At 52.6% G+C, this 23546-nt stretch overlaps 1 protein-coding gene across 1 annotated transcript in view; it reads left to right on the forward strand.

Moving 5' to 3' along the window:
• The window catches only part of DLL3 (delta like canonical Notch ligand 3), a 298037-nt gene that overhangs the window by 22836 nt on the left and 251655 nt on the right, over positions 1-23546 (forward strand). Inside the window, exon 4 of the mRNA XM_030544684.1 lies at positions 13069-13326. Coding sequence (XP_030400544.1) covers positions 13069-13326 — 258 coding nt within the window. The remainder of the gene's footprint in view (positions 1-13068; positions 13327-23546) is intronic.

A 23546-nucleotide genomic window follows, 5' to 3' on the forward strand; every position in this document is an offset into this window, starting at 1 on the left:
CCCAGCAGATTTAGATTAAATGTCAGGAAAAACTTCCTAACTGTAAGAACAATGGAACAAGTGTCTATGCTGCAGCTGGAGGTGGTGTTTCTGGCTGAGGTTGTCATCCCTGTGTTGCTCTGATTGAGCCAGGGTGCTAAAGATCATAGTGTAGCCATGGTGGCAGGATGGAGCCATCCTGGGATTGCTGAGAGGCAGTCGGTAACGAAAAGTGGTCTGCCAGCTGCACTGGCTGGAGCCAACGATGCTGCATCTCGTTCCGTGGCCATGGCGGTGGGCGTGCTCTGGTTGTTGCTGTCTGAAATGCTTCCTTCTAGGAGTTGGTGTGTAAACACCGAGGGATTGTCATGTCACCCGGGAGTGGTGAACTTCACCGTTGCTCCTCAGAGAACAATCTGACCACCCTTCTCCCACCACAGGTCCACAGAACCCCTCCGGAAGAAACAGCGCTTCCGCAGGAGAAGGCAGCCTGCCTCATCGATCCGGGCATCCCACCCTCCTCCTTAGAAACACCTGTTTTGATGGGTTGGCCAGAGATCCAAACCACTCCTTTGGCTTCAGAGCTAGCTCCCTCCTTTAGAAATCGTCCTGCACCACCTTAGCTCAGTGGGTTTTGGACATCATAAGGTTACCCTATTCACTTCCTCACAGTGCCTGACCCCAACCTGCCACCTCATTCCTCTTCAGGGACCACTCTTATTAGGGTCTTCTAGAATGAGAGAGAGCCTCTTGGAGTAACAGAACAGGCCCTGCTGCTGTAGCAGGGAACCGGCTTCTACAGCCAATACTTTCACCATCCACCTCCCTGCTTTGAGATGAGGACCATCTTAGACTGAACAGGTTCATACACAAGCTGGCATTCAGTGTGGTGACCCACAACTCGATTGTTCCCTCTCCGGGGACTGGTTCGTATATCTCAACCTTCAGGATGTGTACTTCCATATAGGCATGATACCATCCAATAGCAGGTACCTGAGATCCATGGTAGGTCACTGGCATTACTGGTATGTATCTTACCCCTTTGCCTCTCAGCCACCCTGAGGTTATTTACTAAAACTCTGAAGATTACAGCAAAATACTGAAGCAAGAAAGGCATGTCAGTATGCCCTCTTTGGGACGGTTGGCTGGTTCAGGGAAAGTCACCGCACTGGGCCTCAAAGGCTGCTCAGTATATTGGCAGCCTGGTGCCAAACCTGGAGTTCACTGGTGCGCTGCTCAAACCCAGGGGCTTCCTACCTTGGGCCAGGTTCAAGAATCTCTCATCCCTGATCTCCCACTCCGCTGCCACCACTATGAGAACTCTAGTTGGGAGAACTTTCCTTGCTTTTCTTGGTCTTCTAGCTTCATGCCAGACTACACCTCCGATGCATGCAGGGCTGGCCGAGGACTGTCTGCATCCCAGGAAAATATCATCTGGCTATGGCCCTCTCCGTGCCCCCGTTGGGTCTATCATCTCTGGTTTGGTGGAAAGACCCAGCAAACACCCCTTTGCACCTCCCCACCTACCCAGGATGAGGGTGATGGACACATCGCTCTTGGGATGGGCAGCACATATGGGCAAGCTGCAGACACAGGGCCTGTGAAAGCCCTGAGGACACAGATGCACATCGACCTCTCAGAGCTCATGGTGCTACTGAAGCCTGGAGACTCCTCTTTGAGTCATATTGCAGGTCAGCATGCCCAGATAATGACAGACAACTCCACCTCCATGTTCTATCTCAACAAGCCAGGGAGGTCCAACCTGCTTGGCCAAGAAACTGTCCAGGTGTGGAGCTGGGGCATCAGACGTTGGATTATTCTCTCTGCTGTCCGTCTACCCAGTTTTCAGATCACCACAGCAGACGGTTGGAGCAGGTACGTCTCCTTGAACCACGAGTGGGAACTCAAGGGCTCAATTTTTCAAGCCATCTTCTCAGACTGGCACTATCTGTGGACAGAGCCATTTGCGAGGTGAAACAACACCTTCAGGATGTCCAGAAACCAAGATTGTCCCGGCCCCAGTCTCGGCCTGAGAGCACCCAGCATGGCTGAGATAGTCTTGGTTTCTGACATCGGGAGACTTTCTGGCTCTCGGCTCAAGCCCTTACCTCTGTTAGCAGACCTATTGTCACAGGACAAGGAGAAAGTTATCTGGAGCTGAAATCTCCTCATCTCAGAGCTGGGCTGCTGGACGGTTGTTGAGAGTCCTGCTTCTCTGCAGTTTGGGATATCCTGGTTGGCAGCTGGACAGATTCTACAAGACAGATGTACCTTGAAAAATGGCTGAGAATTTCTTACTGATGGTGTCACAAGTCTCTGAACGCTCAGAAGGCGTCCATGTCTGTGATCCTGGATTATCGACTGGAACTCAAATGGCTTAACTTACCATCAGCGAGAGCCCAGTGGAATGCTCGGCCGTGATCTCTAAACCTCCTCCCCATACAGCGGGCCAATCTACCTTCTCACGCCTAGTGATCTTGGAATTTCTAAAAGGCCTGATCGGTGGGTCTCCACCTATTCTGGTTTCCAAATTGGACCTCAACCTGATTGTTTGTTTCAGTGCTGATGGACCCTCCATTCAAACTAATGGCGATTTGTGCTCTGTCTTGCAATTGTCTGTGAAAATGGCATTCAGGGTAGCTATCAGCTGGGTGAGGAGGGTAGGAGGGAGTCAAGCGCGGCTGGCAGACCCTCTTTTATTCTATAGTCAGCTATCCAGTGTCTTTAAGAACCCATCCAAAGTTCTTGCCAAATGGTAGTCACAGGATTCCGTCTGAGCCAGCAAATCCATCTACCCATGTTCTTTCCTAAGCCTCACGCTGCCTGTTCTTCACACCTGAGATGTCAACCAAGCTCCGGCTTCCCGTCTGCAAAGAAAGAAGCCATGCAGATCTTCACCTAGACCCTTTGTGGCCATCGTAGGAAGGATGAGAGGCACAGCCTTTGTCCATGTGGATTTCTGACGACGTGAGGCCTTGCTTTGAGGGGGCAAAGGACTCCCCATCCTTTTTAAGACTCGTTCCAGCAGAACCTCAGCAGCCTCCTCAAAGAATGTGTGCACATGCAGGGCAGCTACTGGGGGCGCTATCTATTCATTCACTAAGCACTAGGTACTTACTGAAGTCTCCAGCTTGGAAGCTGCGTTCACCAGGCCCATACTTGAGTATTTATTCTCCTAGACTCAATGCACTGAAGCCACATCAGTGGAATGTGCATATAGACAATGACTCGAAGGAGAAGAGACTGCGTTTCGCTGAGGTGTCGTCCATAAGCACATGCCAGGAGCCCTTTAACTCTGATTCTGCGGTGAAGAGGAACAGAGCATGCTGGCATGCTTGGCCTTTAGACACCCTTGCAGGAAAAACACAAAGAGCCCCCAGGGCGCGGATGTGCCGTGTGGACACTTCTAGCCAAAAGACTCCGAACTCCACCGCTGTGCGTGTACCCCACCCACTCGAACGTGTGTATGGACCACCCAGTTTGACCTCCAGTCACTGTACAAGGTAAGCAACATCTCATCCTTCTCTTAGCTCAGGTTAGCAGCTGGAGTCTAGAGCTGATCGGCTGGATCTTTGCTGCTGTTTTAACCCAGGTCAGCTAATGCAAATTAAGAACGTGAGTTAAGAACACGCCTTTTTTTTGCAGTGTAGACATACCCATAGGGTGGAAGAGTCTGCTGTAGCCTTGATTGGAGAGCTGGGTCTCTTAGCTCAGGCAGGAAAAGCTCCTGCTTTTAAATCCAGAGGTCCCCAGTTCCATCCTTACTGCTGCCAACCCACCCAGCAGTGCTGCGTTAGTAGCACGAAAGAAAAAGTTCTCGGACATTTTGTGTAGAGATCAAGAATATGCAGGGTTAGAAGAGCCTGTACAGGAGAGAGGAGAAACCTCCCGCTCTGAGGCATAAGATCTGTAATTAGTAAAGACCAGAGTGAGATCTGAGTGGGGAGCAGATTATTTCCCCTCGGCTACGGCAGGATCTTTACCTCTTTCTGTGTTGCATCTAGTGCCGGCTTCTGTCAGAAATGGGATACCAAGCTAGCTGGGCCTCAGCTCTGATCCAGAATCCTCTGGCGATTCCTAGGAAAGTTGTTTGCTGGGAGGCGTGGGGGTTGGGTGGGTGGTGCATTCAGTATCCTACTACTGCCACCAGTTGTCATAGATCAACATCTATCATTGCTCCAGCCTTCATACGGTCTCTTAGGAGGTCCCCTATTTCTTGCCAAGCTGCGCATAGCCTTTCCCAAGGGCGAATTCTGCAGCTCTCCAACCCCCAGACTGGGTCTTCATCTCTGGCACCCCTGTTTCTGTCCTGGTGCTCTACTGAGAGTGCAGTCATGATAAGACTATTGTAGAGACTTGTACCTGTTCGGGGAGCCATGCACCCAGGGCATGTGTGTGGTGAGACCAGGAGCCTTTTCAGAACAACAGAGCACTGATTAGTCACAAGAAATCCAGCACCGGAGAGTCTTTAGCCAAGTTTTCTTAACACAGCCCCGGTACCTCCTACATCTCTGTCCTCATCCCAGCAACCCTCTGGGTCCGAGCTCTTCTCTTTCCTGGGCGGCTGGGGCGAAGGACTCATGAACGGATCTTCCATTCATCTGTGTGGATTCCATTCATTTTTTTTAGGTCGATCCCAGAGAGAGCCATTGTCTGCCTGACCTCTAGCCCCGCCTCACTCCACAGTGTCGCCAGAGTAGGAACTGGCCCCTTTCCACTCAGTGGGTAAACTGAGTCACACATCGTTCATAAAAAGATCACAAACAATTCCCCTGTTCTTCACCTTGCTTCTGGAACAGAGTGCGATTCTCCCCCCGCACAGTGATCTAGGGATGTTTGAACCTATTCTGAAGTTGGGATTCTGCATTCATAGAATATCAGGGTTGGAAGGGACCTCAGGAGGTATCTAGTCCAATCCCCTGCTCAAAGCAGGACCAATCCCCAACTAAATCATACCAGCCAGGGCTTTATCAAGCCAGGCCTTAAAAAATCTCTATGGATGGAGATGCCACCACCTCCCTAGGGAACCCATTCCAGTGCTTCACCACCCTCCTAGTGAAATAGTGTTTCCTAATATCCAACCTAGGCCTCCCTCACTGCAACTTGAGACCATTGCTCCTTGTTCTGTCCTCTGCCACCACTGAGAACAGCCGAGTTCCATCCTCTTTGGAACCCACCTTCAGATAGCTGAAGGCTACTATCAAATCCCCCCTCACTCTTCTCTTCTACAGACTAAATAACCCCAGTTCCCTCAGCCTCTCTGCATAAGTCATGTCCTCCAGCCCCCTGGTCATTTTTGTTGCCCTCTGCTGGACTCTCTCCAATTTGTCCATATCCTTTCTGTAGTGGGGGGGGACCAAAACTGGATGCAATACTCCAGGTGTGGCCTTACCAGTGCCCAATAGAGGGGAATAATCACTTCCCTCGAGCTGCTCACAACAGTCCTACTAATACAGCCAAAATGCTGTTAGCCTTCTAGGCAACAAGGGCACACTGCTGACTCATATCCAGCTTCTTGTCCACTGTAATCCCCAGGTCTTTTTCTGCAGAACTGCTGCTTAGCCAGTCGGTCACAGGCCTGTAGCAGTGCATGGGATTCTTCCTTCCGAAGTGCAAGACTCTGCACTTGTCCTTGTTGAACCTCATCCGGTTTCTTTTGTCCCAATCCTCCAATTTGTCTAGGTCACTCTGGACCCCATCCCTACCCTCCAGCATATCTACCTCTCCCTCCAGCTTAGCATTCTCCTGCAGTCATCAGAACACGCCAGGGCAAACGTCTCCAGTTCCCTGGAGAACCGTTCTGCCAGATAATCTCTAGTGTCTTGCAGAATGGCTGTTACTCATTAAACAACATGCAGCTGTCATACAGCAGGACAGAACCATTTCAAATCCATCCCACATGTCTTCTCTTTAGGTCACGCCAGCAAGGGCCACACGGGAAGCTTTCATGCCCTCCTCTCTACACCCCTTTGCCCCCCTAAAGCCTTTGGGTTTGAGGCTGAAATCAGGCCCTGCCGCTATCTCCTCCTGACGTGGGTATTCACCCACGAAAGCTCATGCTGCAAAACATCTGTTAGTCTTTAAGGTGCCACAGGATTCTTTGCTGCTTTTACCTCCTCCTGTTCCTCCAGGTGTCAGCCGTCTGCGCTGCAGGCTAAGATGGGCTAGGAAGTGCCTCTTGGAATAGTTTTGTGGCGGGGAGCAGGGAAGGTTTGTCTCCCTTCTGAGCTGGACTCAACCCAGCGGTGGCTCTGGGTGTCCCAGGGTCAGGTAAAGCAGGGGTGCATATGCTAGGACCCCATTTCCTCTCTTGAGCAGAAGTCATTGTCTCCCTCCCTGCCCCCAATGCACTGTGATGCAGGGCCTCTTGGTTAAGAGAATCTACCACCCTGTGAAAAGATGTCTCTTCCATCATCAGCAGCCTCCCAGCTGCTATACCCTTCTCTTGGGCTTTTCCACCCTCTGACAGGGTTCACACTTCTGGCAGTGCCCCTCCCTGCGCGCGCTCGGCCAGCCGCAGCAAGGCTCAGCTCTGCCTCAGTTTCCCCAATGTAGGCAGGCAGGGAAGTAACTGCCTTGGTCACAGATGCAGGCTCCAGGGAGCTCGCCTGGTGAGACTTATGCCTCCTGGGTGGAGCTGGGAGAGGGTCCTTCCTCTGCCCCACTCCACTAGATATCGGTCTACAGATGGGAAGGTGTGGTGAGCTTACCAGTGTTTCCCTTGTGTGGCGGGTAGGGGGGTGGAAAAGTTTCCCCTCCCTCCCACCTGCTTGACACCTCCGAGTCTGTCTGTGTGGCTCCCCTCAGTTCTTGCCTGAAGCCTTTGGTTTGTACCAGGAGAAGGGCTGTACTGTGCCTTAAAGCCCCAGTTACCTCACCTATCCTGGGACCAACACAGCTCCAAGAACGCTGCATCCGCTCAAAGCTGCAGCGTCCCTTCTGAAAAGTAGAGGAAAAGGGATTTCGTCCAGGGTCCCCCACTTACAGCACTGCCAGAATCTGCCCAGCACTCTGTGCTGCCAGGCGGGGCATGGGTTTCGCACATGGATCCTGCCCCAGATTGCAGTGTTCGATATGGCTTTACTACGTGGGGATTGGCTCCAGGGTCCCGCTGTCCCCCGAATAGCTCCCACCTTTCGCTCCCTTTGGGGATCAGCTGGATCTGGGGCCAGGAGAGTATGACAGGATGCATGCCCCTGTGTGCGGAGTGGGGACTTATCTACCAGCAGATCCTATGCACAAGAGGTGCCGGCTGAGTAACATCTTTCTCCTACACTGTCACTCACACAGCTGATGTACAGGCTGCCTTCCTGGCTGGGCAGATGATGGAGTAACCCTTCGGTTCTGGGCAGGCCCCAGGAAACGGAGGCTCAGGCAGTACAGCCTGTTACGGCCCATCCTTCTGCAGATATTGCAGCTTAGACCTTTGGGATCCAGGGGCTACCCAGGTCAGCTGTCCCCTCCTAGTTTGGGTTTATCCAAATCCCACATCTGGGGTGCTTCCACAACCCCCCACCCCCAGCCCTTGCCTAGGCCAATCCTCTTTGAGTCTTGTTTAATAACTGGACGTACTGTCCACGAACTCATGTGCCAATCAGCCTGTGACAGACAGATCCTTAGACTGCTGATCCACTAACTGTATTTTCATGGCTCTCAAGGCCACAAGGGACCGTTGCAATCATCTGGTCTGATCTCCTGTACGGGCGCAGGCCAGAGGACAGCCCCAAAAGACTCCCTGGAGCTGGTCTTTTCAAAAAAGCCTCCCACCTTCATGTAAACCATTCAATCTTTTAAACTCACGGGGGCCATGCTGGGTGGAATTGTTCTAACCTAACAAAGTCTCCAGAGAAGTGACTCTTGCACCTGTACCCCGCTGGTGGAGCTATTTTTCCCACCGGGGTGGCAACCTCCATATATGTCCCTCCCCTGGTTTTCTGCACCCCTCCCCCCCACCCAAAACTTGTCCTGGGGTCAATTCAGGCATAAGCAGTATGGCCCCTTGGCACTGCACCCAGTGCCCAGTATCTGCCCCATCTGTTTGACTAGACGCCTGATGGCTTTGGGCCCTGCTATGGGAATGAGACATCGGAGTCCATCTGCAGGGGGGGATTGGATTCAGATCACTAGCCTACTCCGAGGCTGCGAGGAAGGCATCTCTATCCCCACCCTCCTCCAGATGGGGCAGTAATGTAGTATCTGTGGAGTAGATCTCCCAGCTGGGGTTCCGCATGGACTCTTGCTCCTTGGCGCCTTGATTTCCGGTGCATGCATCCTTCTGTCACGACTCGTTGTTTGCTCGCACGTCTTGTTCTTGGTCAGCGTGCTGGACCTGGCTGGCTCCAGCTTCGGTGCCTCCATCTGAAGCTCCTTTGCTTCCAGCCCCAGCCTTTGCTGCTCCAGCTCTTACGTTGGGGCATTCTCCGATTCTCCCCTCTTCTCTGCTCTCAAACTAGGCTGCTCACCCGGAACCCCTTGTGGGTCTGGGCCATGGTTGTTGCCCGATAGTCCTTCTCTAGCCGTGCAGCCATCTGTGCCTCGTTTAACCATTCAGCGTTTCCCCTTCTTGCTCTGTGCAGCTCTACAGTCTTCCACACCATTTGCCTTACTGTTTCCTTTCACTAACCTTGGTGGTTTGATTGTTTGTTTGTTTTTTCTGCAGTGGTTGCTGGATGCAAAATACTACTGGTGCATCCAGTATTCCACTCTGCCGCCAGCTGTCATGGATCAATATGGGTTCAGTGCTCTGGCCTTCATCCAGTCCCTTACAACAGTGGCTCTCAATCTTTCCAGTCTTCTGTAACCCTTTCAGGAGTCCGACTTGTCTTGCGTACCCCCGAGTTTCACCTCTCTTGAAAACTACCTGCTTACAAAATCAGACATAAAAATACAAAAATGTCTCAGCACACGGATACTGAAAAATTGCTGACTTTCTCATTTTGACCATATAGGTATAAAATGAATCAATTTGGAATATAAATATTTGTCCTTTTCAGTGTACCGTATCGTATTATAGAGCACTATAAACACGTCAGGGTCTGTATTAGATTTTAGTTTCTACTGACTTCGCCAGTGCTTTTTTATGGAGCCTGTTGTAAAACTAGGCAAATATCTAGATGAGTAGATGTACCCCCCTGGAAGACCTCTGGGTACCCCTAGGGTTGTGCATACCCCTGGTTGAAAACCACTGACTTAGAAGGACCACTAGGTCTTGCCTTGCCTGAGCATAGCTTTTCCCAAAGCTCTGGGACCTCGTTTCTGTCCGGATGCTCTATCGAGAGACCAGCTGAGTTCAGACTCTGTGCACCCAGAGCATACGCCTGTTGAGACCAGGCAGCCTTTTCGGGATAATGGAGCATTGGTTAGTCATCCGGAATCTAGCCTCGGAGAGTGCTGAGGTGTGCATGGAAAAGCCAAGCTTAAGACCGAGTTAATCTGGGCAGAAGCAGCTGCCCTGATATTCCCTGCTCTCCTGGAGTCCACCTTGTGTCTCTATACCTAGGCCTAGTACCGCCTAGGTTTCTGTCCTCACCCCTGCAGCCCTGCTGGGTCCTAGCTCTTCTTTCTTGGGTGGCTGGGGGTGAAGGGTTCCTGTCGGTCGGGGGTGTGAAAAAGCCACTGTCCCCCTAGCCAGCTCAGCTATGCCAACACAGCCATCAGTGGAGACACAGAGTGCTTCTGGCAGTCGGGGAGCTGGTGCTACCATACAGGCCAGCACTCCTTCTGTCGCATACGCTGCGTCTACACTAGGGAGCAATGCCGGTTTAGGCTCTGCAGGATAGATACAGCCTCAGGCAGAGCTGTTATACGCATGTGCCTCAATCCCCCTATCCCCAGAGGAGGCACTGACCCCTTCCCAGGCAGTGGGTAAACTGAGTCACACACTGTTCCTTAAAATGTTACGAGACATTCCCACATTCTCCACAGGGTGCTGGGTGTGGCGGTTGGGTGTGGGGGTAGAGGTGCAGGAGGAGAGAGGGGTGTGGGAACTGGGGGGGGGGAGGAGGGGGTAAGGGTCAGGGGTTGGGTGGGGAGGAAGGGTGCTGGGTGTGTGTGGGGGCGCTGGAGGCAGGAGAGCGAGTGCTGGAGAAGGGGGTGTGGTGGGAACTCTGGCACAGATGGGAACGGCAAATGGGCACAGGCCCTCCCCCAGAGGCAGTGCCTGACCTCCTTCCTGCCTGGGCTGGGTCGGCCCCTCCCCAGACACATGGGGCAAGAAGGGGGCATTGTTCTTTCCCCTTACAGGTTGGTGCTAGTGTCACGGATTGCAAGGGAGTGGGGACAAAGTGGGGTCCCAGGTGGATGGAGGGGGGAATGCTGTGTGGGGAGAAGGTGTAATTGGGTGTGGGGCACGTGCTGTGGGTACACCTACATGGCCCTATCTGTTAGGTGTGTGCAGGGTCATGGGCCTACTCGATCGGGGGTGTGTGTGTGTAAAACTAGATGCAATGTATCTTGATTTTTTTAGGAGGGTCTTTGGCACCATCCCACATGACCTTCTCCTAAGCAGCCTAGGGGCGTGTGGGTCTAGATGGAATAATTATCGGGTGCATGCGCAGCTGGTTGAAAGACTGTGCTCAGAGCGTCGTTATCAATGGTTTGCTGTGAGCTGGGAAGGGTCCCGCAGGGGTCAGTCCCGGGGCCGTACCATTCAATATTTTCCTTAATGACTTGGACAATGGAGTGGAGAAGATGCTTATAAAATCTGCAGATGACACCGAGCTGGGAGGGGTCGCGAACACTTTGGAGGACAGGATTGGAATGGAAAACGACCTGGACAAATTGGAGAATTGGTCTGAAATCAACAAGAGGAAATTCAGTGTGAAATCCTTCACTGGGGAAGGAAAAATCAAATGCTTGGGGAATAACTGGGCAGGGGATAATAGCGTCGAAAAAGAAACAGGGGGGAAACTAGTGGATATGAAACTGAATAGGAGCCGACAGTGTGGTGCTGTTTTAATCTATTATCATTCTGGGGCGTATTAACAGGAGTGTCATATGTCAGACATGGGAGACAATTGCCCTGCTCTGTGCAGCACTGGGGAGGCCTCAGCTGGAGTGTGGGGTCCAGTTCTGGGCACTGCGCTGTGGGAGAGACGTGGGCAAATTGAAGAGAGCCCCGAGGAGAGCAACAAAAAGGATCCAAAGTTTAGCAAACCTGCCCTAGGAGGAGAGGTTACAAAAACGGGGCCTGTTTAGTCTGGAGCAAAGCAGACTGAGCGGGGATCTGAGAACAATCGTCAAATACATTAAGGGCTGTTCTCAGGAGGACAGGGATCTGTTGTTCTCCACATCTGCTGAAGGCTGGGCTGGCTACAGGGTTTTTGCTGCCCCAAGCGGCGGTGGGGGAGCCACAGTCACGATCGGTGGCAGCTCCACAGCGCCGCTTTCTTCTTCAGCAGCAATTCGGTGGCAGGTCCTTCCCTCCAAGAGGGACCAAGGGACCCACCGCTGAAGAGCCCAACTTGCCTCCTCTTCCCCTTGGCTGCCCCAAGCACCTGCTTGCTGGGCTGGTGCCTGGAGCCGACTCTGGCTAGAGGGCGGACAAGAAAAAATGGGCTTAATCTGCAGCAAGGGAGATTGAAGGTAGCTCTTCGGCGCTCTCAGGGGAGGGTAGCTCTGGAGTAGGCTTGCAAGGGAGGTTATGGAATTCCTGTCTCTGGACAAACACCCTCAGAACTAGGGTTATTTGGTCCGGACTCGACATAGGGGGGCTGGACTAGATGGTTTCTGGCCCCACATTGCTATGATTCAGTCTGCCTGGGCAGAGGGCAAGCGGCTGCCAGATGGGCAGATTCATGGGTGAGGGGCACTCAGTGGGGTAGCGGATGGAGAAGGGATCCCGGGTGGGCTGGGGGCTGGGACGTGCCTAGGGGCTGGGATTTAAGCCAATGGAGTGAGGGGAGCTGGTGCAGCGAGTTCATTATGGGAATTAGAAAGAATTTGGGGGACTCTCTCCTGGGAAGCAGTGACTCTGAAAGACCTTTTTGGGTATGGGGGAACAAATAATTGGCTGCCCGTGAGCTCCCAGTGTGACGCTGGGGCCAAAAGAGCCAAGGTGACCCTGGGATGTATGAACGGGAATCTCACGTAGGAGCGGAGAGGTTATTTCCCCTCTGTGTTTGGTCCTGGACAACTGCTGCTGGGATCCGTGTCCGGTTCTGGTGCCCACCATTCAAGGAGGATGTTGGTGAATCGGAGAAGAATCAGAGAAGAGACACGAGAATGATCAAAGGGTTAGAAAACTTGCCTGGTCGTGCCTGACTCAAGGAGCTTGATTTATTTAGCTTAGCAAAGAGAAGGTTCAGGGATGACCTCTTCTCCATCTATCAGGACCTACAGGGGGAACAAATATTTAATCAAGGGCTCTTTGGTCTCATGGAGAAACATCAAATACGATCTGGAGGCTGGAAGTTGCAGCTGGAAATATTTAGGTGGCAATATCAGATGCACAATTTCAACAGTGAGGGGCATTACCCATTGGGACAACTGACCACAGGTCTTGGTGGATTCTCCATCCCTGATGATTTTAAACTTAAGACTGTGGATGTCTTACTAAACAGTCTGCTCTAGCTCCAATGGGAAGTTCTCTGGCCTTGTTACACTGGGGTCACACTGGGTGATCGCAGAGCTCCCTCCTGCCCTCAGACTCTTGAAGAGTGACCCCTCCTCTGGGTAGGGATCAAAGGGCATTACCCAGGGCAGAGCTGGGGAAGAGAAGAGAGGCATTCAGTACATTCCTGCTGCATGACTGTGGGGTGTATATGGGGTGGGGATGTCACATGTTGGGTCAGTATTATGTGTATTCCTCTAGTGGCTGGTCTGTATAGAGGATAATGGCCTTACTACTGCTGCTGGCTAATGGAGCTCCTCCTTCAGCTGAAGTGAGCAATGTCTATGCCTCGTCCCAAGGCCGTTTGACTTCAGCGGTGTCTGGCTCAGGCCTTTGTGCTGAAGGTCCTGGTTTTTGGTCCTGCCTCCTGAGGGGGGTGGTCATTGCAGGGAAGGGGGGAGGGGAAGCATTGTGCTTTTCCCAGGCTCTTCATTGACTGTCCATTTCTCCTCTTCCACCCCCCCCCCCCAACCCATCAGAGGATGCCCAGAATCTGATCAGCCGCCTGGCCACGCGGCGCCGGCTGGCGGTGGGCGAGGACTGGTCCCAGGACGTGCAGCTGGGTGAGCAGAGCGAGCTGCGCTATTCCTACCACGTGCTGTGTGACGAACACTACTACGGCGAGGGCTGCTCCGACTACTGCCGTCCCCGCGACGACCCCTTCGGGCACTATGCCTGCGACGAGCTGGGTGCCCGCGTCTGCCTGCCTGGCTGGAGGGGGGAGTACTGCTCCGAGGGTGAGTGAGTGATGGCCCCCCGGTTACACCATACACCCCCACCTCTGAATACACCACTCCCCTTGGACCTCTGAATATACCACGCCCCCCGGATACACCATGCCCCCTGACCTCTGAATACACCATGCCCTCTAAATACACCTTGCTCCTTGGACCTCTGAATACTCCATGCCCCCTGGATACACCATGCCCCTCAACCTCTGAATACACCACGCCCCTTGGACCTCTGAATATACTATGCCCCGACCTCTGAATACACCACGTCCCCGGGATACACCACGCCCCCGACCTCTGAATACACCATACACCCCCGACCCCTCCAAATACATCTCGTTCACCCCCTCCCGGACTCCTCCAAATACACCTCACTAGCCCTCCTGACCTCTGAATATACCCCCTCTCGACTCTTCCAAATACATTTTGTTCACACACACCCTGAACTCCTTCAAATATACCTCACTAGCCACCCCCTGACCTCTGAATATACCACACCCCCCCAACCCTTCCAAACACATCTCATTTGCCCCCCGCAATTCCTCCAAATATACTTCACTAGTCTCCGCTCCCCCCCTAGACCCCTGAATATACCACACCGCCTGGATACACAACTCTCCCCCTTGGACCTCTGAATGTACCAGGCTCCCCAGACCTCTGAATGTACCATGCCCCCCAACCCCTCCAAATACACCTCGCTCCCCCTGACCTCTGAATATATCCCCCCTGTCATGGTATAATTCCCCACTCTGAACCTTAGCATCCAAAAGATGGGGTACCAGCATGAATTCCTCTAAGCTCAATTACCAGCTTAGAACCTGTAGCGCTGCCACCAACCAGGAATTCCAGTGCCTGGTACACTCTGGTCCCCCCAAAACCTTGCCCAGGGACCCCCAAGACCTAGACCCTCTGGATCTTAACACAAGGAAAGTAAACCCTTTCCCTTGCCATTGCCTCTCCCAGACTTCCCCTCCCTGGGTTACCCTGGAAGATCACTGTGATTCAAACTCCTTGAATCTTAAAACTGAGAGGAAAATCCACCTTCCCCCCTCCTTCTCTCTTCCCCTCCCAGAGTCTCCCTGAGAGAGAAAGTAATCCTAACACAGAGAGAAATTAGCCTCTCTCTCCCCCTTCCCTCTTTTCTCCCCACCAATTCCCTGGTGGATCCAGACCCCGTCCCCTGGGGCTCACACCAGAATAAAAAATAATCAGGTTCTTAAACAAGAAACTTTTAATTAAAGAGAGAAAAACAGTAAAAATTAGCTTTGTAAATTTAAAATGGAATAGGTACACGGTCTTTCAGCTATAGACACTGGGAACACTCTCCCAGCCTAAGGATACAAGTAGAAATTAGAATCTTTTCAGCAAAATACCAATTTGAACTCCTTCCAGCCAAATACACATTTGCAAATAAAGAAAACAAACATAACCTAACTCACCTTATCACCTAGTACTCACTATTCTGACCTTATAAGAGCCTGTATCGGAGAGATTGGAGAGAAACCTGGTTGCACGTCTGGTCCCTCTGAGCCCCCAGAGTGAACAACAACCAAACACTAACAGCACACACACAAACTTCCCTCCCTCGAGGTTTGAAAGTATCCTGTTCTGTGATTGCTCCTCTGCTCAGGTGACAGCCAGGCTCACTGGACTTGTTAACCCTTTACAGGTAAAAGAGACATGAAGTACTCCTGTTCTATTAACCCTTACTTATCTGTTTATGACACCCCCCCACACCTAACCCCTCCAAACACACTTCACTAGCCCCCCACCCCAGACCTCTGAATATACCACTATCTCCCCTGGATTCCTCTAAATACACCTTGCTAACCCACCCAGGACCCTCTGGAATACATCTAGCTCTTCCCTTTCCTCCCCCCCGCCCCCCCTCCGAGAGGACATGCTGTCCCAGGTCTCCCCAAATACACCTCTCCCTCCCCCCTGGAGCCCCCTGAATAAACCTTGCTCCCACTGAATACACCTTGCTCCCAGCAATGTACCTTGACCCCCTCAACACATCTCTCCCCCACCCTCCCCAAATACACTTCTCTCCCCCACGCCTCCAAACCTTCCCCAAAGACACCACCTTCCCCTAAAGACACCTCACTCTCCCTGTCCCCCAAAACACACCTCACTCCCCCAACACACCTCAATCCACCTATGCCCTCCCCCCACCCACAAAATGTACCTTGCTCCCCCTGCCTCCCCCATCTCTCCCACCTGCTCACAGCATGACAGCCTAGTCCGTGCCCACCAGGGTGAACCCTCCCAGCTCAGCCGCCCGCTCTCCCCCAGTTCAGGCTAGCAATTTGCACCCCCCACCCACCCCCTTTTTTCAGCCCAATGCATCAACCCGCTGCCTGTGTGGAAAGAGAGGGTGCCCCAGGTCGCCGGCTTCCCCTTAGTTCAACACTGTCCTGATGGACGGCGGGAGAGAGATCACTTGATCATGACCTGTTAGGTTCACTCCCTCTGGGGCACCTGGCACTGGCCACTGTCAGAAGACAGGATACTGGGCTGGATAGACCTTTTGGTCTGATCCAGTATGGCCATTCTTATGTCCTGAGTGCAGAGCGCCTGGCTGTGTCCAGCGTAAAACCACATATAAGCTTGTTGAACGCCGCTTATGATAAAGATCTAGAATAGGTGCAAGGAACTGGACTGGCGAGGCCAAGTTGGTCCCTATGAATACGGTTACACTGTAATAACAGCCCCCTAATACTGAGTCTCAGAGCCTGGTCAGCTGACTCAGACTTGGGGGGCTCGGGCTGAACGTTGCCGTGTAGAGGCCCCATGGTGGGATTTCAGAGCCCAGGCTTCACCCTGAGCCTGAGTGTCTCCGCTGCCGTTTTATAGCCCCTCAGCCCGAACCCAGCCACGGCTGTGCCACGAGTCTTTCACCGCTGTGTCGACGTCCCCGATGTGTATTCCGCACTTGGCTGATGGCAAGTGGTGTCCGTTGGTCGACGCCCGCGCCGTTGTCCTCCTCGCACTCGGACTCCAGCGTGGACCGGTGCCCCTCCAGTTTCTCCTTGACTCCGACTCAGGCCATGCGGTGGTCTTGGTGTCCGTAACGATCCTTGTTCTTTCAGAACCGGCAGGTATTGACTGCGTACGTGATTCTGTCGCCGTACTAGTTTACTGGTTCATAGGTTAGTTCTCCCCGCAGAGCGGGACTATGCCCAGAGTCTCGGGATTTAAGAACCGGGGCGCCTGCCCCCATTCCTTCTCCACCAGCGACGAACACCAGGGGTGCCTTTGTGGTCTTGGAGATGCCCAGCAAGTGCAGCGTTCGCTCCTGCTTCGGGGAGGGAAGAAGCGACAATGTCTGAAGGCCTGGAGACCGCAATTGGACCCAGGCCCACAGGCAACCACCTCAGACTGTGACGCATGCCCCTCTGAGCACAAGCACCTAGTAGGGAGGCTGCCAACCCGGTTTTGAACCGGGAAATCCTCTTTTGGGGGTTTACCCCCCCATCCGACACTGAGACAAAGCCAGTATTGGATGGTGGACGCCATTTTGAGAAGAATGGTGCATGGGAGCTCATGCCTGTGGGGGCACAGCAACGCGTTCCTCCAAACGGCACCCCTCATGCGGCGATCTTGTACACACACTGTGCGTGTGAGATCACGCCAGTGGGGGCGGGGCTGAGCATGCCTCCACCTCCCCCCGGTGTTGCACGACTGCGTGTGAGGTCACATGGGTGGGGGTGGGCCCATGCCATTCCCAGAAGTACCGGCATGCCTGGTATTCCGGGAATATGTGAGCGGCCACCTGAGCTCTGGGATTGAGGCAGGGTATGTTAAGCCCAGGAAACCCTCTCATGAGAGTAAGGGACGTGTCCATCAGTGATGTCGTGGAGCCACCCGCAATGCCACTTGTACCAAAACAAAATGGTTTCGTGGAGGAAGCCATTTTGTAAAGTACACTGGGTGTCCTCACAGTGCAACCTCGCTGAAAGGACACGCTGGCAGGGCAGGGTACCTATACTTCAGAAACTCAGGGCTGCAGTAGATACATGGACAGATTCCCTTCCAGAACGGTCTCTAAAAGAAAAGATCCCCCCCCACCACCACCACTCGGTCCACATCAGGAGAGTCCTTGCGCGGGGGTCCTAAGTGCTTACAGCTGCCTAAATCTTCCATTCAAGAAGATGGCATGAAAAGGGAAGGATCCGTCGATACCAACTCCACCTCCACCTCTTAGACTGAAGGATCGGTGTCCCATGGCTCCATCTGGGAGTTCCACGCTGGACTTCCCTTCCACAGGACTACCTCAGTCTATGATAGATCCGTCCACCAGCTCTGTTGGTACCAACCTCCAGTACTCCCCGTACTTCAGCTTAAACGGAGACCTTTACTACTCAGGAGAATATTTTTAGTCTTTATATACCCACAGTCTCCTCTGTTATCAGTCCAGTCATCCTCAGAGACATCTCTACACCAGAAAAAATCACTTTGAAAACCCTACTACGTCTACAGGTTGGAGCATTCCTCCTCCAGTACCGCTGGTAAAACATGAGGTGACTTTTTCACCAGAGGAATCTGACCACCTGGACAAGACTTCAGCCTCTCAGAGAGAGAGATCAGTCCAGATAGAACCTCTAGGATTCCTTGGAGCCATCCACTTCCAAAGGGACCGATGATGTCCAATGCATTGGGGGACTCCCTTTCCCCCAGCCGGTTGACCCATCATATTGACCTTATTGGGGCTCCTGAGATCCAAGCAGGAATCATTCTGGATCTGTGCAGGAATCGCACTTATCACCTTCCCGTACATGGTACCACAGGCTCCGTTGCGGCATGAGAAGGAGACTGTGACGGTTCTAGTGGATGTGTCATTCTCCTCCCCCAATGAGGCAAATATGCCATCATCCCCTCCTCTGCCTGATGACTACAGGCCGTACCAGGAGCTTTTACAGAGGCTTGTGACCGAGCTCCAGATCCCTCTTGAGGATGTCCACGACAGACAGTGTAGGCTCCTGGAAGGAAGCCATTTTGGAGCCTGCAAGGCCCTCCTGTTCCCACCCCCCAAAAAGGACAGAAAAGCAGAACTTGGTTCCACTGAAAGGGGCCCAGTTCCTGTTTACCCACCCAGCGCCGAACTCCTCCGTGGTACAGGCAGCCAGAGAACCGTCCGTATTACAGTCCCCCAGGCCAAGTCCATCTGACCAGGGTGATAAACGCCTTGTCCTCTCATGGCGGAAGCTATTTTCATCTACCAGCCTCCAAGTTTGAAGGGCTAACTACCAGCCCCTGTTGGCAAACGCAACTTCACAAACTCCGCTACATTGGTGGGGCTCAAAGATAAATTTCCCAGGAGGCCGAGGGCCGATTCCAAGCCCTCATCGATGAAGGCAGGTGGCTAAGCCGTCGTTACTGGCCTCGTTGGGTGCAGCTTGGGCAATTGCCACAACCGCTGTCATGAGAGGTGAGTTGTGGCTTCATGCTTCAGGGTTCCCCAGGGAGGTCCAGAAAGCCACTGAGCACTCGCCCTTTGAGGAATCTTATCTTTTCAATGAGCAGATAAATGAGTCACTTCGCTCTCTGAAGGACTCTGGGACAACCCTCTGCTCCCTGGGCCTTAGCCCTGAATCGGGAACACTCCAAAAACAGCTCCAGGCCCAGCCATGTCTCCTCCGCACCCAGCACCTTTATGAACCACCACGTAAACGACAGAGGGTTCACAGACAGAGATTGCTGGCTTCTTCCACCTCAGCCATCACTGCTCAAGCCCACCCACCAACCAAGGTTTCTTTTGAGATAGCTCTATCGTTGTGTAGCATTACTGATTCCCTCCCCTCCCACAAGCCTTTTGGTGGCCATCTCGCCCTCTTTGCACACCACTGGAGGGCAGTAACAGCAGAGATGAGTGGATGCTAGAGATAATCTACTTACTGATAATCCGTTATTGAGTTTCTTACCCCGCTTCCCTGTCCCAAGGAGATTTTTCCACCAGCAGCTGGGTTCTATCCACCAGCTGCTGCTCATGGAGCCTTGAGGCAAAGGGGTTCTACTCCCCACTCTTCGTTGCTCCCAAGAAAAATGGAGGCTCATTCTCAATCTTCGACAGCAAGTCAAGACTCTGAATGGTTACGTTGGCATCAATAATCCTCCCCTTAGAAGAGCAGGCTTGGTGCATGGCTCTCAGCATGAAAGATACTTACTTCCATGGGGACATATATCAGTCAGACAGAAGGTTCCTCGGGTTTCTGGTAGGGCAAGAACCCTGCCAGTTCAGAGTCCTTCAGGACTAACCAAAGCAATGAGTATCTTCACGAAGGTCTTCTCAGTGATGGCAGCCCAGATGAGCCGAAACGGTTACACGGTCTTCCCATACTGGGATGATTGACTACTAACAGGCAAATCCAGTCAGGAGATCAGTCACCAGTCATATTCTTACTCTCCTGGCATCCCTGGGAGTCTACGTAAACAAAGAAAAGTCCACTTCACCTCCCACAAGGACGATAGACTTGATGGGGCCTACCCTAATTTGGATCTCACCAAGGGCCTACCTCCCAATGGTGAGGAACTCAACTTGATAAGAAAAGTCACGCTCAAACCATGAACCGCCGTCAAAGGCTGTCTTTCCCTATTAGGCCACATGGCCTCGTGTACTTGGGTCATACCGTTTGCCAGGCTCCACTTGTTGTCTGCAGTCCTTTCTCTGCCCTGACAACATGAACATCAGGGTAATAGTTGTCATAGGTTCATAGACTTCAAGGCCAGAAGGAATCATCATGGTCATCTAGGCTAACCTCGTGCACCTCACAGGCCACAGAACCTCACCCACCCACTCCTGTAATCAACCCATAATCTCTGGCTGAGTTGCTAAAATCCTCAAATCTTGATGTAAAGACTTTAAGTGGTGGGCTCTCTGTAACTTGCTCTAGTTCAAACCAGCAAGTGACACGTGCCCCATGCTGCAGAGGGAGGTGGAAAATGCCCCCGAGTCTCTGCCAATCTGACCTGGGGGAAAATTCCTTCCTGATCCCAGATATGGGGATCAGTTAGACCCTGAACGTGTGGGCAAGAGCCATCAGCCAGACACCTGGGAAAAAATTTGTTGTAGTAACTCAGAGCCCTCTCCAGCTAGTGTCCCATCTCTAGCCATTAGGGATATTTGCTAATAGCAGGCGGGACAGGGCCATCTGCCATTGTAGGCAATCTCTTCATACCACCCCCTCCATAAACTTATCAAGCTCAGTCTTGTAACAAGTTAGGGGTTTTTGCCCTTTTGGAGGCTGTTCCAGAACTTCACTGCTATGATGCCTAGATGCCTGCCTTTAATTTCAAATCTAAACTTCTTGGCCTGAAGTTCCAGCAAAGCTCAAGGCTTCTCTGGCCTGGTGGACAAACCCAGAGCCAGTGCATGAGGGAGCCCCTTTTGTTGCATTCACACCCGATGGGGAGAGCACATGGGCAATCACCCTGCACAGGGCACAGGGACCCTTTGAGAAGCCAGAGTGCATATCCGTCGGCTATAGCTGAGAGCAGTCTGCCTAGCCTGTCATCCATTCTTCCCACTGATTCAATCAGGCTGTGTTCAAATAATGTCAGGCAACATGATGACTGTCTCCTACGTAAACGAACAAGGTGGAGCAAGATCTCTTCTGTGTGCAGAGCCCATCAACTAGTGTAACTGGTACGTCAGGAGCTGTGACATACCTACCAGGGGCACAGAATTCTTTGGAGGACAATCTCAGCAGACACATCTTCACAGACTGTGAAGGGGACTTACACAATTCTGGCCTGAACGAGAGATTCACCCAGTGGAAAATGCTATCATGGGTCCTGTGGCATCCCAGACAAACAAGCAATTTTCCCTATATCGCTCCAGGACTGCTATGGGCAAGGGATGCTAGAGCAACACCCTTCTCCCACCTGAGATACGCCTTTCCTTCCCTCCCGCTACTACCACAGGCACGGAGAGTGATTCATCACGACAAAACTCAAGTCATTCTCATTGCATACCATGGACTTCAGACAGCTTCCTTCTGCAAATGGTGGCACATCATCCCATCAGCATCCAACCCTTCCCCAACCTGTTGACGCAGGGGAACGGCACAGCCAGAATCCCTGCAACCCCGACCCCTTCCACCTTACTGCCTGGGCATCAGACCTAGAACGTTCATGTTTGGAAAACATTCAATCTATTCTTATTTCAACCAGAAAAGAGTCCACTAGAAAATGCGATCTGGCTAAATGGAGACCTTTCTTCACCAGGATGCAATGGAACCATTTGACCTCTGCGTTGGTGTGTTTTCCTGCTCTTCTTGACTACATCTTTCATCTCAAGATGTCAGGCCATTCCTCCTGCTCGCTGTGAGTCCACCTGCAGCAATTAGCACCGTCCATTCATCTGCTATCCTATTTTTAATCACCGAACAACAGTCAGGTTCCCAAGAGGACTCCTTGGAGCCTTCTTGCTGGTTATGAACCACTGGCCACTCGTTGCATGTCCTTCCTGTCCATAAATTTCACCTTCTGAGTCGCTGTCCCAGACGGGTGAGCAAACTAGGAGCTCTTACAGCAGATCCGCCATATTCTGTATCTCATAAGGAGAGGGTTTCCCTTTGCCTCCATGTGAAATTCATGCCTAGCGTGAGTTCCAAGTGAGTCAACCTGCTCGCTTACCAGTTTTCTTTCCTAAATCTCATGCTTCCGAGGAAGATGGGAGACTCCACTCTTGACATCAGATGAGTTTTGGCATTCCACCTGCAGGGAACAACGCCACCAGTTAGAAAACCACTTTGGGTGTTTGTTGTTGTAGCAGAACGAACATGGGGACAAACGTCTGCTCAGAGACTAAATGGATTTCTGGCTGCATCCTCCTTCACTATCAGTTGGCACATCGCCTTTCCTTAGATGGGGCAAATTCAGCATCACCACTTCAAGGCTTCAGATGCAGCTGGTGGGACAGGGGCATTACAAACATCGGGCCCAACTGCATCTTTGCACCCTCTTCCTGTCTGAGTTCTGCTCACTAATTACCCAAGTGTGGAATACACATTGGAACCAGCACTCAGAGAAGACATGGAGGCTACCTACCTGTAACTAGAGGTTGTCCAAGAATGTGGTCCGTGTCTGTATTTCACTTCCCCTCTGCTGTGGATCTCTTCTGATTTGCAGTGAGGGATGAACTGGAGGGACATCAGTCAGCACTGTCTTTATACCCTCGGATTGGAGCAAGACAAGAGCAACTGCACGGGTGTAGACCCTGCTTGGAACAAATCTCCAGTTTCAGGAGTGTGGACAGGGCCAGTGCAAGAATGTTTCGTGCCCTAGGTGAAACTTCCACCTTGTGCCCTCCCCCATCCCCGAGTCCTACGGTGGCTCCCTGCCCTGAGGCACCCTCCCCGCTCACGGCAGCTCTGCACCCCCCCTCTGCCCTGAGGCACCCCCCCACAGCAGCTCTGGCACGCCCCCTGTCATGGCAGCTCCCCACCACCCCTGGCCCGGGAAGCCGTGCAGCAGCTGCCTGCCCCAGCCCACCCCTGCTCTGATTGGCGCTGCAAGCCTGGGAGGCAGGAGAAATGAAGCAGCCACAGCGTGCTCGGGGAGGAGGCGGTGCAGGGGTGAACTGGGGCGGGGAGCGGTTCCCCTGCATGCCACCGCCCCCTTTACTTGCTGCAGACGGCCCTCCCCATGCTCCCCTGCCCCAGCTCGCTCCGCCTAAATGCCGGCGGCGACTAGGGCAGCTGAAGATCCGGTCACTGCCGAAGAAAATGGCGCCTCCCTAAATCCTAGTGCCCTAGGCGACCACTTAGATCGCCTAATGGGTTCACTGGCCCTGAGTGTGGAGCCCATCGGCACCCAGATGCGGAATACAGATCGGGGACCACGCGTCTCCAAGAACCTCCGATTACAGATAAAAGAAAAATATAAAATCAAATTTAGAGTCTATATTTATTACCAAGTTCCCTCCAGTCTCTCACCCAATGGTCAGTCCGTCCAGAGAGCTGGGATCCATTTTGCAAGAGAGGCTCATGCTGGCAGAGCGTTGCTGCCTCTGTAATGGATGCCATCCGGTGCCCTGTCTTTTTCTCTTATACAGTCCCAGATTTTCGGTCTCGTCTCATAATCAAGGTGTTTAGTGAACTTCAGCTCAGCCCCGTGGGTCCCCTGGTCAGAGTCTTTTCTCGGGGTTCTTTTGTCTTTGTCGAGGCTCAGGCCTGCGTCTGGTCCAGACTGAAAACACAGGGCTGGGCTGGGTCGAAAGATGC

Source organism: Gopherus evgoodei, unplaced genomic scaffold, assembly GCF_007399415.2.
Source record: "Gopherus evgoodei ecotype Sinaloan lineage unplaced genomic scaffold, rGopEvg1_v1.p scaffold_34_arrow_ctg1, whole genome shotgun sequence".
NCBI lineage: Eukaryota > Metazoa > Chordata > Testudines > Testudinidae > Gopherus > Gopherus evgoodei.